This window comes from Rhinolophus sinicus, chromosome 2 (assembly GCF_057876585.1).
Source record: "Rhinolophus sinicus isolate RSI-liver-muscle chromosome 2, RSI-T2T, whole genome shotgun sequence".
Classification (NCBI taxonomy): domain Eukaryota; kingdom Metazoa; phylum Chordata; class Mammalia; order Chiroptera; family Rhinolophidae; genus Rhinolophus; species Rhinolophus sinicus.
Window position 1 is genome coordinate 115,910,523 of NC_142502.1, and position 12,727 is coordinate 115,923,249.

Below are 12,727 nucleotides of genomic sequence, written 5' to 3' on the forward strand. Positions count from 1 at the left end.
GTTTCCTTTTCTCCACATCCTCACCAACACTTGTGTCCTGTCTTTTTGATAATAACCATTCTAACTGGTGTGAGGTGATATCTCACTGTGGTTTTGATTTGCATTTTCCTGATGATCAGTGATGTTGAGCAGCTTTTCATGTACCTGTTGGCCATCTGTCTGTATTCTTTGGAAAATGTCTGCTCAGGTCCTCTATTTTTCAATCAGTTTTTTTTTTTTTTTTTTTTTTTTTTTGCTGTTGAGTTGTATGAGTTCTTTATATATTTTTGATATTAATTCTTTATCAGATATATTATTTGCAATTATCTTTTCCCATTCAGTTGGTTGCCTTTTCATTTTGTTGACAGTTCCCTTTGCTGTGCAGAAGCTTTTCAGTTTGATGTCATCCCACGCATTTAATTTTATCTTTGTTGCGTTTGTGTTTTGATGTTCACTCCAAAAATTATCTCCAATATTAGAGTCAAGGAGCTTACTTCCTATGTTATCTTCTAGATCTGAAACTGTGGTTTCAGATCTTACCTGCAAATCTTCAATCCAGTTCGAGTAGATTTTTGCATATGGTGTAAGATAGGGGTGCAGTGTCACTCTTTTGTGTGTGGCTGTCCAGTTTTCCCAATACCACTGATTGAAGAGACTGTCCTTTCCCCACTGTATATTTTTCCTCCTTTGTCATAGGTTAAATGGCCGTCTGCACATGGGTTTATTTCTGGGCTCACAGGGATCGTTCTTGCCCCACCCGGTGTTCTGTTAGCATCACTCCCATGAGTCGGAGGCAGGAATGGGCCAGGCCTGCTGACCTTCCTACAGCAAGCCCTCCCACAACCCTCCAAGTCCTTCCCTGCCTGGGATGTAGCCCTAGTGTGCTTGGTCCGAAGGGCTTTCCCACTGACTGGATCAGCCCACGACACTGCTAGTGAGCACTTGGGGAAAAGCAGCTGGTGCCCATTTTACACAGTGTGAGTGCTAAGAAGGGTTCCAGGAAGTGTCACTGGAAGCAGAGGACAGTTGTGCCCGGACCTGGGAGCCCTGGAGTTAGACACACTTGGCTGCCCAGTGGCCAAGTAGCACACGGATCTCTTTCCTTCCACACACATTCCTTCTTTTTCCCATGTCACCACACCCAGGGTCCTGGCAGAGGCCTTGGCACTGATCTTCTCTCCCCCAACTTCAAAACTCAGCTCTTCCATGTCCCCTGGGACAGCGGGGCCCAGTGAGCCCTCTCCCAGCTGTCACAGCCCGGCAGGTGGCTTGTAGAAAAGGGAGGCAGCTGCTCACTTGGCTGCCCTCCCACTGCCTGCCCCAGCATCCACGCTTCCCAACCTGAAATTTGCATGACAGTCAGAAATCCACTCCTTGGGGTACTTCACTTGGGTCATCAAGTTCCAATTCCTAGTGCAAATGGATCAGGGCCACTCACCACAGGGGCCAGTGAAGAGACAGGGCACAGGACAGCCCGGCGGGGCACTGATACTTGGGATGGGGTGCGGTGGGGGTGGGGAAGTCAGCTGGGCTCTCAGCCTCCGTATCTTCATCTGTGACAGACACAATCCTAGGCCTTTTTTGGAGGGTTGCTGCAGCCAGGAGTCCTACAGAGAGCTTTGTAAACTGTGAACTTGACAAATGTAAATCACACCTAAGCCATGAGGCCATCTATAAAAGCAGCTCTTTTTTTTTAAGGGTGGGGACGTGGATGTGGGAAATGAAGTCTGGGTGGCATGGCTATGCGATGCATGCTGGGCAGGTAGGGGACTGTAGGAGGCCACTGCCCGGGGGGCCCAGGCCTCAGTGGGAGGGACCACATGGGGTGGAGCGGGGAGGAAGAAGGGACAGAAACAAAGCTTCTCTTCCCAGGAGCTGTGTTTGGGGCCAGGCCCAGTCAGGCCCTGGTCAGGTCCCGGTCAGGGTGAAGGCCAAGGAACCCCCACTGGTTGGTGAGTTCCAGGGGCAACTAGGGATTCAGCTTCGTCAAAAGCAGCTGTGGAATCAGGCCAGTGACTCATCTGTTTGGCGAAGTCTCCAAGGTGCAGCGGGTGGCCGGACGCCTCCCTGGGACATCGGTGGGGCCTGTTCCCACTGTGTTGGTCAGGCTGGAAGCCCCATGACTCCTAGCTGCCCTGCTGCCCTTTTAGAAAAGGATTAAGTGATAAAACTGATACTCATTATAGAAAAAAATTAAGTATAAAAAATAAAATGAAGAACAATCCATAAGCCTGTCCCAAGAGATAACTGTCATTATCTTTTGGACATTCTCCTTCATCCACAGCAGGTGACAGGGTCAGGCGCGGCCTGCTGAGGTAATACACAGGCTGCAGTGACCCCCCGACTGAGGCCCTGCCCGGCCCCCCTTCCTCTTCGTCATGTCCTGCGTTTTACAGGCAATGGAGACTGGAATCCTTAGATTCTTGTCACGAAGCAGGAAGCTGGGTGTCGCTTTAAGTTAGTCTTTATTGGAACAAGCACCAGCCCGTTTTGAAACTATCACTAGAGCTGCGTGTTGACTGCCACTGAACGCTTCCTGAGCACTGAGCTTTTTTCTTAGTTGCCCAGTTACATTTTTAAAAGCATGGGAACCACGGGGCATTCCTGTGTTGCCTGTTTTGTAGGTTTTGTCACTCATGTCCTTTTAAAAACCTCCAAGGAAGAAAGAAAGGAGAGTTCACCAGGGCCCACATTCACAGCGTTATTCAGTGAAGACTGAGGGAGCATGTAGGAGTAACAGACGATTGATCACAGGCCCTTGGGGACACATCATTGCTCACCCCACCCAATCATTTAGAATCATCCATTTTGCTCTGTACCCTGAACGTGGGGGTTTTGCTTCCATGGAGGGGGAACTGGGGCTATGAGATAGGTGGTTGGGGCCATCGACCCCACTTGACAGCCGGCGGGAGCTCTGGGCAGCGGCCCATCCCCGAGGCCACGTTCATGCTGCCTGTTGGGCCCCGGGGTCTGGGCGGCTTCTGAACACCCAGAGTGAGTGTGTGTGTGGTGATGTTTCTCTCCCCAGAACTGTGTGAACAAGCAGCAGCTCCTCACGGCCATCCGCCAGCTGCAGCAGCTGCTCAAGACCCAGGAGACACGATTCGCTGAGGGCGTCCGCAGCATGAGGAGCCGGCTGGCCGCGTTGCAGGGCTCTGCGAGCAGAGTGGGCCCCGACGCACCCCCAGGTAGGTCCCAACGCCCGCACCACTGGGCACAGGGCACTCAGGCCCTTCGCCTGTGGTCCCTCCCCCCTTGGTCACTCGCTTCCTCCTAGACTTTGCAGTCAAGGCTTCACAGTGCTCACATCTGCATGCTGTCATCACAGAGTCGTCGAGAGACACCACTTTCAGAGCAGGACCTGCTTCTCTCTGCCCTGTTCCCACCCAGCTAGATGCCAAGGCTCCAGTTTGGGTTTTTGAAAAATGTAACAGACTACTTTTTAGAGCAGTGTTATGTTCACAGCAACATTGAGTGGAAAGCATGGAGAGTTCCCACATACATACCCTCCCCGGACACACACAACGTCCCCACCATTGCATCCACACCAGTGTGGTACACTGGGTGCATGAACAACACTGGCCGCAGTGAGCACTAGGCCTCCAGCAGCAGTCCTCATTAGAGCCAGTGGGGCGGGCAGGAGATCTGCTGAGTGTAGGTCCGTCTGTCTCGTGACATTACAGTGGGTGTGCTCTGACAGACACTCAGGCATCCTCCCGCTTATCCCAGTAATGGCTTTCACTCTGCCAAGGGCCAGATGTGGGCGGCATGATTTCCTCCGGCCTCTGCTAGGGTGATGAGGGCAGGGGCGGTCTTAGTGCTTTAAGGCCTGAGCCTATGGAGTATATGACATCATTTACCCATGGAAGACTCATTATGGAGGGTCTTCTTGGTGGTAAGACAAGAAGTTCCTAGGGAAAGCGCTGGATTTCCCACCTTTCCAGAGGTGATAGTGTCAAACCCAGAGTCTCAAAGGCAACGGCTGACTTCTGATTTCTTGGCTTCTCAGGGCAGAGCTGGACCTCCAGCCAGACCTCCAATACATTCCCAGGCACCACGGGGCCCAGTCCTGCAGGCTGTCACAGCAGGACCACCAAGAATCAGGCAGGATGTCTACCCTTTGGCCACACACAGGGAAACTGAGGCCAAGAGAAGTGAGTTAGCAGTAGCAGGTCCCAGATCTAGGAATTGTTTTCCTGCTGGAGGCCCAACCCCTAGGCCCTCTTTGTGTTTATGGGGTCAGAGCAGCTTGTAGCTCCTGGGAGTTTATAAGAAGAACCGACTAGAGGTCATTTATAGAACTGGCTGCCTGTGTCAGAGGCTCTGTCTACTAGTGCTGACAGACAGAAGAACTGTTAAATCATAAATCTCCTTAGCCCCAGATTCAGGGGCTTTCTTCCTTGAACCACATAGAATGTTTTTAAGTGGCCAATTCTGCTTGTAAACAACTGCCACCTTGCATTCTGTCTCTCGGTGTGTTGGACATAGCCACGAGCAGCTGCCAGGATCCCCGCCGCAGGGCAGGGACTGGACCTGTACCCTCACCCCAGACCAAGCTGCAGGTTGTGGGAAAATTGTCTTTTGCTGTTTTTGTTTTAAAGGGCATTTGCTGGGCGTCGGGAAGAATACTTTCTCATCCCACAGAAGCCTCAGCCTTCCTCTGTCTGTCTTAAGTAGCTCCCTCTGTTTCCCAGCCTTCCTTTCCTGAGACCGTCACAACAGACCAGCTTTGGGCTTGTCTAGGCAGCCTCTTTCCACTCGCGAGCCCACATCGCCAGGGTTGCGGCCCTGCTGACCTCATTCCTTATGCATTAACTTCATTGTGGAAGGTGGCCTGTGCTCACTGGGAGGTGCTCATGGTGATGCAGCAGCTCCGGAGCACACTGTCCATGGGGTACACCGTCCGTGGGACACCCTGTCCACCAGGCACGTCGTCCACGGGGCACACCGTCCACCAGACAGAGGTCTTTGGCTCCCATTTGGGAAATGAGTGCAAACTGATTTTTAATTGATCTGTGTCTATTCATTAATTCCACTAACATTTATTGAGCACCCACTGTGTGCAGGTATGATTTACCTGTGAGTGTCCCCATCTGGTTTTTTGAGGGTTTTTAGATTTCTCACCCCAAGGAGACGCCACTCCTTTCCCCCTTGATGGTGGTCCCTTGACATTCCTCAGACCTGCCAGGCCTGCTGGCACTGGCTTGTCCCCTCTGTCCTCCCCGACTCTGTGTGGTTATGCCTCCATCGTCTTCAACTCTTGGCCCAGTGAGAGCTGCCCTGACCGACACATGCGTGGCTGCACCCCTTGCTGTGCCCCCAGCACTGCCTCCTACTCTATTTGCGATGGACACTCTCACCTCTTAGCTCACTCTGCCACCTGCTTGTAGGTCTCGGTCATCAACTGACTGCCCTGCCAGAAGACCCTGAGAGCTGGGTCTTGGTCACCAGCACAGTGCCTGGCACACAGTAAGAACACAATTGATGGTTTGCCATTCATTCATGTGTTCGAGGATTACTGACTGGGTGCTCACTGGGGCCAGTGCTGGCTGGGCCAGGCGTGCAGCAGGGACCAGGCCAGGTGTGGAAACAAACAAGATGCCCCCAGTGGTCACCACTCTAGGAAGGAAGCAAAAGGATTCACAGGTGCCCCAGGAAGTTTCAGTGAATCCTGGTGGTAGCGAACTCTCTGGGAGGGGGCGGCATTGCTGTGGAGACTCATGTCAATGAGGAGGAGCCAGGGCTGGGGCACTCTGTGGAGAGAACATTCCAGCAGGAGGAGCAGACGCCAGGCCTGGAGGTGGGGCTAAGCCCCACGCGGAGGTCTGAGGGGACAGAGGGGTGGGTGGTCAGTGCAGCTGTGGGAGTCCCACCCCAACCTTCCCCTGCAGTGGCCTCGCACAGCACTCAGCCTCTCGTCATTCATTGAGCAGGCAGCTGTCACCCATGGCCAAGCAGGCAGCTGTCACCCATGGCCAAGCATGCTATGAGGACACAGTGAGACCCAGCGTTTAAAATGGTGCAGCCCGATGCATAGCCTGGAGGAGGCACTCAGCAGAGGCCTGAAGACTGGAGGCCTGGTGATTGACAGTGCTGTCTGAGGGCTGTGGTCGTCCGTTTTCTCCCTGCAGTGACCTGTCCTGCTCTGAAGGCCCCTCCGGATGGCAGGAAGTTTGGAAGCAAGTACTTAGTGGACCATGAAGTCCACTTCGCCTGCAACCCCGGGTTCCAGCTGGTTGGGCCCAGCAGCGTGGTGTGTCTCCACAACGGCACGTGGACGGGGGCAGAACCCCACTGCACAGGTTGGTCCCCCCTCCACTCCCACTGGACCTGTCACAGCCCAACAGGGTATTGCTGGGGACAAAGGGCCATTCCTTGAGACACTTTCTGCCTCATTTCTCCACCATTCCCCAACTGCAGACCTGAGGCATAGGTGAAGCAACTTGCCCAAAGCCACACAGCGGAGGACAGGCTGAGCTGACTCACCCCCAGATACTCTGACCCCAGAGTCTGGTCCTCAATAGTCACTCTGCTCTTCCTGACGGTGGAGGGAGGGATTTGACGGAGGCACTGCATGGAAATGTGCCCCGTGGCTGCTCCCTTCCAGAGCTGCAGTTTGTTTGCGAGGCTGTTGGTGACCTGCGGGGTCCAGGACATTCCACAGGTGTCGCTCGTGTCTGTTTTGGGACTTGGTCTGGACAGACCCCAGGAGAGACCATTGTGTGAGAGGAGGCATGACAAGCTTGTCTTCTGTCTGTGCTGGGCTTGAAAACATTACTTTCTTGCTGTCGAGGAAAAGCAGACTTGGCATGCATCACATGTTGGCTTTTTTAAAACATAGCATCACAACTTCAGACACACCAGTCATTTTCAGGACAGGGCTCATGGACGTCTGCTAGGCAAAAGGTCCATGATTTCAGCCCAAGAGTAGAAGGGGAAATGCAAATATTACATAAATAAGTAGGTTTAGAAGAGCGGCAGAAAGAAGACTTTGAATGCACACATAACTTGAAAACATACAGGAACGTCTGTCCAGACGAGCGTGGGTTGACTTATAAAGCACGGGACAACCAGCCCCTCTCATGGGTCCAGACTTCATTTCCCATTTCCTGGGAACTACACAGTTTGAAGGGTGGTTACAGGTGCCAGGTCTCAGACCAGCTGGGTCTCAGACCAGCTGGGAACAGAAGCCATGTGACATGTAGACACACCAGGGGACATACTGGTATCTGTATTCACCTTGCACCCTGGAAGATCTCCATCATCTCATATGGATACCAGAAAAGAAACAAAGGTTTCTCCTTGTGATGAGAACCCAAAGGACACACTGTCTTAACTGCTTCCCCAAACGTCCATGTTGACTGCTGTTGGCTCGCTGTGGGTCACCCCCAGGGCTCACTTACCTTACAAGTTTGTGCCGTTGACTCCAGAGCCTTGGCCAACTCAGGTGACATTTTTTTGTTGCTTGGGCAGGACAGCAGTATAGCCTTCTGGCAGGCAGTCCCTGCAGTCGTCCTCTGTCCCATCATGCTGCTCCCTGGTGACATCACCGCGGTCTGCACCAGAGCTCTCTGCGGTCGGTTTCTCCAGAGGAACCCAGGGGCGATGCCCTGAGTTCTCACACTTCACAAAGTGTGCAGCTTTAGCACTGGGTGTCATTGTGATTGGACATACGAGGTATGATCACAAAATACAGCGCATGTTTACATTTTAAAAATGTATTACAATCGATGTGGGGACGTCGCGCTCTCCCGGGCCGGGCCTAAGCCGCGCCAGACGAGGGACGGACATTCATGGCGAATGGGACCGGGCCCCTCGCCTCTCCCGCCCGCCCGATGGCGGTGTGTGGAAGGCAGGGGTGCGGACTCCGGCCCGACCCCGTTCCCCCCGCCTCCTGCCTCACGGCGCCGGCGGGGCCAGGGGTCTCCTGACGCAGCGGACACTCTCCGCCCGGCCTCGGCCGTGTGTCGCGTTGCGGCTCTCCCCGCGGCGGGGAGGGCCGTCCCGCCGCCGCGCCCTGCGCGCCTCGCCCGGCCCTCTGGTGGTGCCCCTGGAGCGCTCCAGGTCGTCAGTCAGGTGCCCGAGGCCGAGTCGGTGGCGTCGCTTCCCGCTCCCGGCGGCCCCGTCGGGTCACCCCGCTCAAGTGTGTGTGCGGGGGTCGAGTCGGTAAGGTCGAGGGAGGGAAGGAGGCATTCTCCCTCTCCCCGCTCGCGCGGAGGCGGCGGGTGCCTCGTCGTGTGCCCCCTGCTCGCGTCTGGCGTTCGGGGCTCGACTCGGACGGGCGCCGTGCCGCGTCTCACGTCCCCACGCTGTGGGGGCGCTGCCGCGCGGGCGGTCGTGGCGGCGCGGGCCGGGGAGTTTCCGGCCGCTGGCTGGCTGTGAGGGTGTGCGGCGCGCTCACGCTGCTCGTGGACGACGGCGTCTTTCGCCCTCGTGTCGCGCGCGCTGTGCTCCCGCCTGAGGCCTCTGTTCGCGCAGGCCGTCGTCCGTCTCCCTCTACCGGTACCGCAGGCCCCCACCCCGCAGGCGCCGGCGTCCGAGCGCTCTGGCCGTGCCCGACGGGGCGTGTCCCGGGTCGGGGGCGATGCCCCCTCGGTGAGAAAGCCTTCTCTAGCGAGCCGAAGAGGGTGCCTTGGGGTACCACACCCCCAGCCGCCGCCCCTCGTCTGCGCGTGTCAGTTTGGCCAGCCCAGGGGGCCCCTCCGCTCCGTGGGGCGAGGGGCCCCGAGCGACGCTCTCTGGCCTAGCGGGGCCCGCGCCTCCCCCCACCGCGACGGGGGAGGGTCACGCACGGGCCGCCCGGCATCCCTTGCGCGGTTAAAAAAAAAGAAAAAGAAAAAAGTATTACAGTAAAAGACACATTACCATTAATCCCCTCAGAACACTCCCCCTCGCTTCCAACACGTTCTTGCCACTTTCTGAAGCAGTTCTGGAAGTCCTCTTTCCTGAGTGTCTTTAGTTGTGCTGTTGTGGCTGCCTCGGTGTCCTGAATTGATTAAAAACGTTTACCTTTCATGGTCATTTTGACTTTAGGAAAGAGCCAGAAGTCGCACAGTGCCAGATCTGGTGAATAAGGTGGATGCGGACACACCATAATGTTTTTATTTGACAGAAATTGACATACACCAGAAGCGATGTGTGACACTGAGCATCGTCATGATGGAGGATGAAGTAAAAACACTCATGAAAGAGGACTTCCAGAGCTGCTTCAAAAAGTGGCAAAAATGATGGGATAAGTGTGTTCAAAGCAAGGAGGAGTATTTTGAGGGGGATTAATAGCAATATGTCTTATAATGGAATAATTTTTTTAAAATTTAAACATTCACCATATTTTTTGATCACACCTCTGAAAATTCCTCTCTCACATTTCTTTCCTTGAGTGTCTTAATGCATTCTCCCATGTCTTCCATTTTAATAGGTGCTCTTACCGCCACCAGGAGTATCTTGGTCATTTGTCTGGTTGATGCCCAAAGGATTTCTTTTCCTTTAAAATCTAATCATTTGTTTAGGCTCTGTGTCAGCACCGGCCTCCTGGGGCCCGTCTTAGGTGTGGGCTCACTTGTTCAATAGGAAGCTTCCATGTCTGGAGCAGTCTGGCCCCTAGGAACTCTCAGAACATTTCAGAACAAGCCCCAATATTGGAGACACTACAGGAGGAGAATCCATATTGAGCCTCAAAAGGAAAATTGGTAGAAATGGCAGAGAAATGGGGGCATTAGAAGGGGTCTGAGCTGAGCCACATTGAAAACAACAGAACTGGGAGACTGGGGGCCTGGTGTTAGAAAAGTTGTGTGGGAAAGCCATGTCCCCTGGGTATGAGTAACAGAGAGCCCTGGATGCACTATTGTAAAAAACAGAGTAAAGTCTACAGACGATGAAGAAATGCCAGCGAGACCTGCCCATCAAACACGTGGAAGCTGTAAATATTTCCAAGCCAGGTGCAAGAAATATTTAAAATGTGAAAGCTATGAAGGACGGCATAAATTAAACTTAGAAAACCTCAGAAACGAGGTGGTTGGAGAAATGGAAGTGTGAAATGAGATGACAGGAGACAAGAAAAGAATTGGAAAGAAAAGGACAAGGAATAAGAACACGTATGTGAAACACTGAGTTTGGCTGGAGGGGACAGTAAGGCCACCGTGCTTCCGGCTTGCCAGCCCCCCCACAGCCTCTCCAGGGCACTCTTTACAGCTCTAAAGTCACCATGCATTTAATTAACTAAGTGCCACTGCTGGGGACAGACACGATGTGATGAAAAGTATACTTCCATCAGGACACAGAGAGGTGCCAGCACAGGGCACCGGGCCACCGCATGCCTCTGACGGCCCATCAAGATAAGGAAGAAAGCGTCTGTGTGGAGCCTGTAAAGAAACGAAAACCCTGGGCCCCGAGATCCAGGCAGGAGAAGGCGCCCAGGGTCCTAGGGCACAACCTGCAGCCGCCCCCACCCACCGTCCAGGTGCGGCCAGGCCCAGTGTCTTCAGCTGGGGGCCTATGGGGGCCAGACTGAAAGATACCAGTGTCCGCATCTGGGCTCTGTGCCCACCTCATGGCCCTGCGGTCGACCCGTGAGGAATGATGGGGCTGGACTGCAGGCGCAAACGGGAACTCCAAGCCCTGTGGCTCTGTGTGCCCTGGTTCCAGACACATTCCTGGAAGCCAGTCGGCTGAAAACAGAGTGAATGGAGGGTGCAGCCAGGCTGAGGTTACTGGCAAGTTGATGGGCTCCTCCCAGGGCAGGCAGCATCTGCGTGGTCTGGGTCCTCCCACAAGGAATGCAGACCACAGTCTAACATGACACCGCAGTCACGAGGAGGCTGAAGGGAAGGGGTCCCTGCCAACCCACCCACGCGAGGCTGCTCTTCTCATGAGGAGCAGGGACCTTTCCTTCCTGTCAGTGGGCACAGCAGGAAAGGACGTGGTCCCGACTTGTTCCCAGGAGGCTGTGCTCAGCTGGGTGAACCCCAGACCTGCTCCCCGGGGCCTGAGCTCTGCCACTGGAACTGGGTTTGCAGAATTCACACAGATGGGTGGGGGGTTCAGTATCATCTTTTCCTAGTTAGGAAACTTATAAATGTTCACTGTGGGAAAATGGAAGAGGACAGAAAAGCATAAATAAGCAAAGAAAAAGTACCACACAGAAAAACCTGCTGAACTTGTAAATATGTATCTCTCTATATAGCCTTTCCACAGGACTGTTGTTTGCATGGAAGGGACAGTCCCCTTTTCCAACCTCGAGGACAGAGCCATGGTCAGGACTCCCTGGTCACACAGGACCTGGCAGCACAGGAGGGGTTCTGGGTGGGACAGAAAGGAAAAGCATTTCCCCATCTCTGGACGTCCTCATGGCCACTTCTCCCTCCCTCTTACTGAACCCCTGAACAGAACCCTTCAAAGGGGTTCCCCCTGGGTGCTGGCAGAGAGGGGTGGAGTTGGGGGGCAATTCTGCCTGGGTGCTGGCACACAAGGTAGGTGCTGGGCGACTCCAGCTGGCAGAGCTCCAGGTGGGCCGTGCACCTGGCCTGCCAAGTGGAGGATGGCTGGCCAGCCCTTGCGGAGGGGGCAGTGGGAAGGGCAGGTGGTGGGGGAGCTGGAGTCAGACTGTGATGAACAAAGTGCACCCACTTTTGTGTTTTGTTTGTGTTGGAATCAGAACTTACACACTTGTGTCTGAAAAGTATTTATTTTTCTAGACATCAGCGAGTGCTCCAGCCAGCTCTGTCAGAATGGTGGGACATGTGTAGAAGGAGTCAACCAGTACAAATGCATTTGTCCCCCAGGAAGGACTGGGAGCCGCTGTCAGCAGCAGGCCCAGACTGGTATGTAGCTGTGTGGGGCTGGGCAAGGACGTCCCGCTGCTGAGCGAGGGGGACCCTGATCACAGGCCACCAGAGAGTGGGCTCTTCCTCTCTGTGTCACACCCATCGATCCCTCTGGTTCCCTGAGATGGATACTGGGGAGGGAGTTTAGCTCTTTTGTATAAGCAGGGTTTTGACCCTTCTCATAGAAGAAAGTTCACATGGAAGGACTGATTGGCAACTTGAAAAGTCCCAGGACTGGGGGATGGCCCTGGGACCTTCCCTGGCTACCACCTTCCCACGGTCATTTCCACTGCAGGTCAGCAGGGCACCTCCTGCAAATGCTCCAGCCATACCCCACGCATCCACACTTACTGATAGTGGCCAAGTGTCTTTAATGCTGGGTGACCAGCCATCTGACAGGGGGTGAGGTCATCCACATTGAGTCCCACCGTAGCTGCAGCCAGAAGGTCTGGAAGGCACACGGTGACAGTTGGGCAGATGGCCAGAAAATCCAATGGGAAATGTAGGGCATGGCTGGGGATTCCCACACCATGAGGCAACCAAAATGTCTTCTACAAAAAGGTCAGATCCTAAAGATGTCCCACGGCTTTGCCAGAAAAGCCTGGAGTGTCCTGTGTGATCTCGGCGTGGCGTCAGCGTGGGCAGGAGAAACGGGTGATAGGCATAGGGTCTGGAGAGTAGGAGCTTTGCCAGTGCTGATGTCCTTGCACTGGACTCAGCCCAAGGTCACTTTTAAGTGTTGCCCCCAGAGATTTGCTGCTTCATGTGCCTTAATTCCGTTCAGCCGAGTCAGCCTACTGGGGGCTTCCTCAGGATCAGGCTGCCCTCCCAGGAGCCCAGAGGCCCCTCCAGCTCCTGTCCCGGGGCTACTCTCTGTGTAGAGGCCAAAGGCAGGCCCTTCTTGGCAGCCCCACTGCCTCTCCTAC

At 54.4% G+C, this 12,727-nt stretch overlaps 1 protein-coding gene across 2 annotated transcripts in view; it reads left to right on the forward strand.

Moving 5' to 3' along the window:
* Positions 1 to 12,727, forward strand: part of FBLN7 (fibulin 7) — a 33,446-nt gene that overhangs the window by 11,694 nt on the left and 9,025 nt on the right. For both annotated transcript variants that reach the window (XM_074332492.2, XM_019714521.3), the window contains exons 2-4: positions 3,008 to 3,167; positions 6,111 to 6,281; positions 11,673 to 11,798. In XM_074332492.2, coding sequence (XP_074188593.1) covers positions 3,008 to 3,167; positions 6,111 to 6,281; positions 11,673 to 11,798 — 457 coding nt within the window. The remainder of the gene's footprint in view (positions 1 to 3,007; positions 3,168 to 6,110; positions 6,282 to 11,672; positions 11,799 to 12,727) is intronic.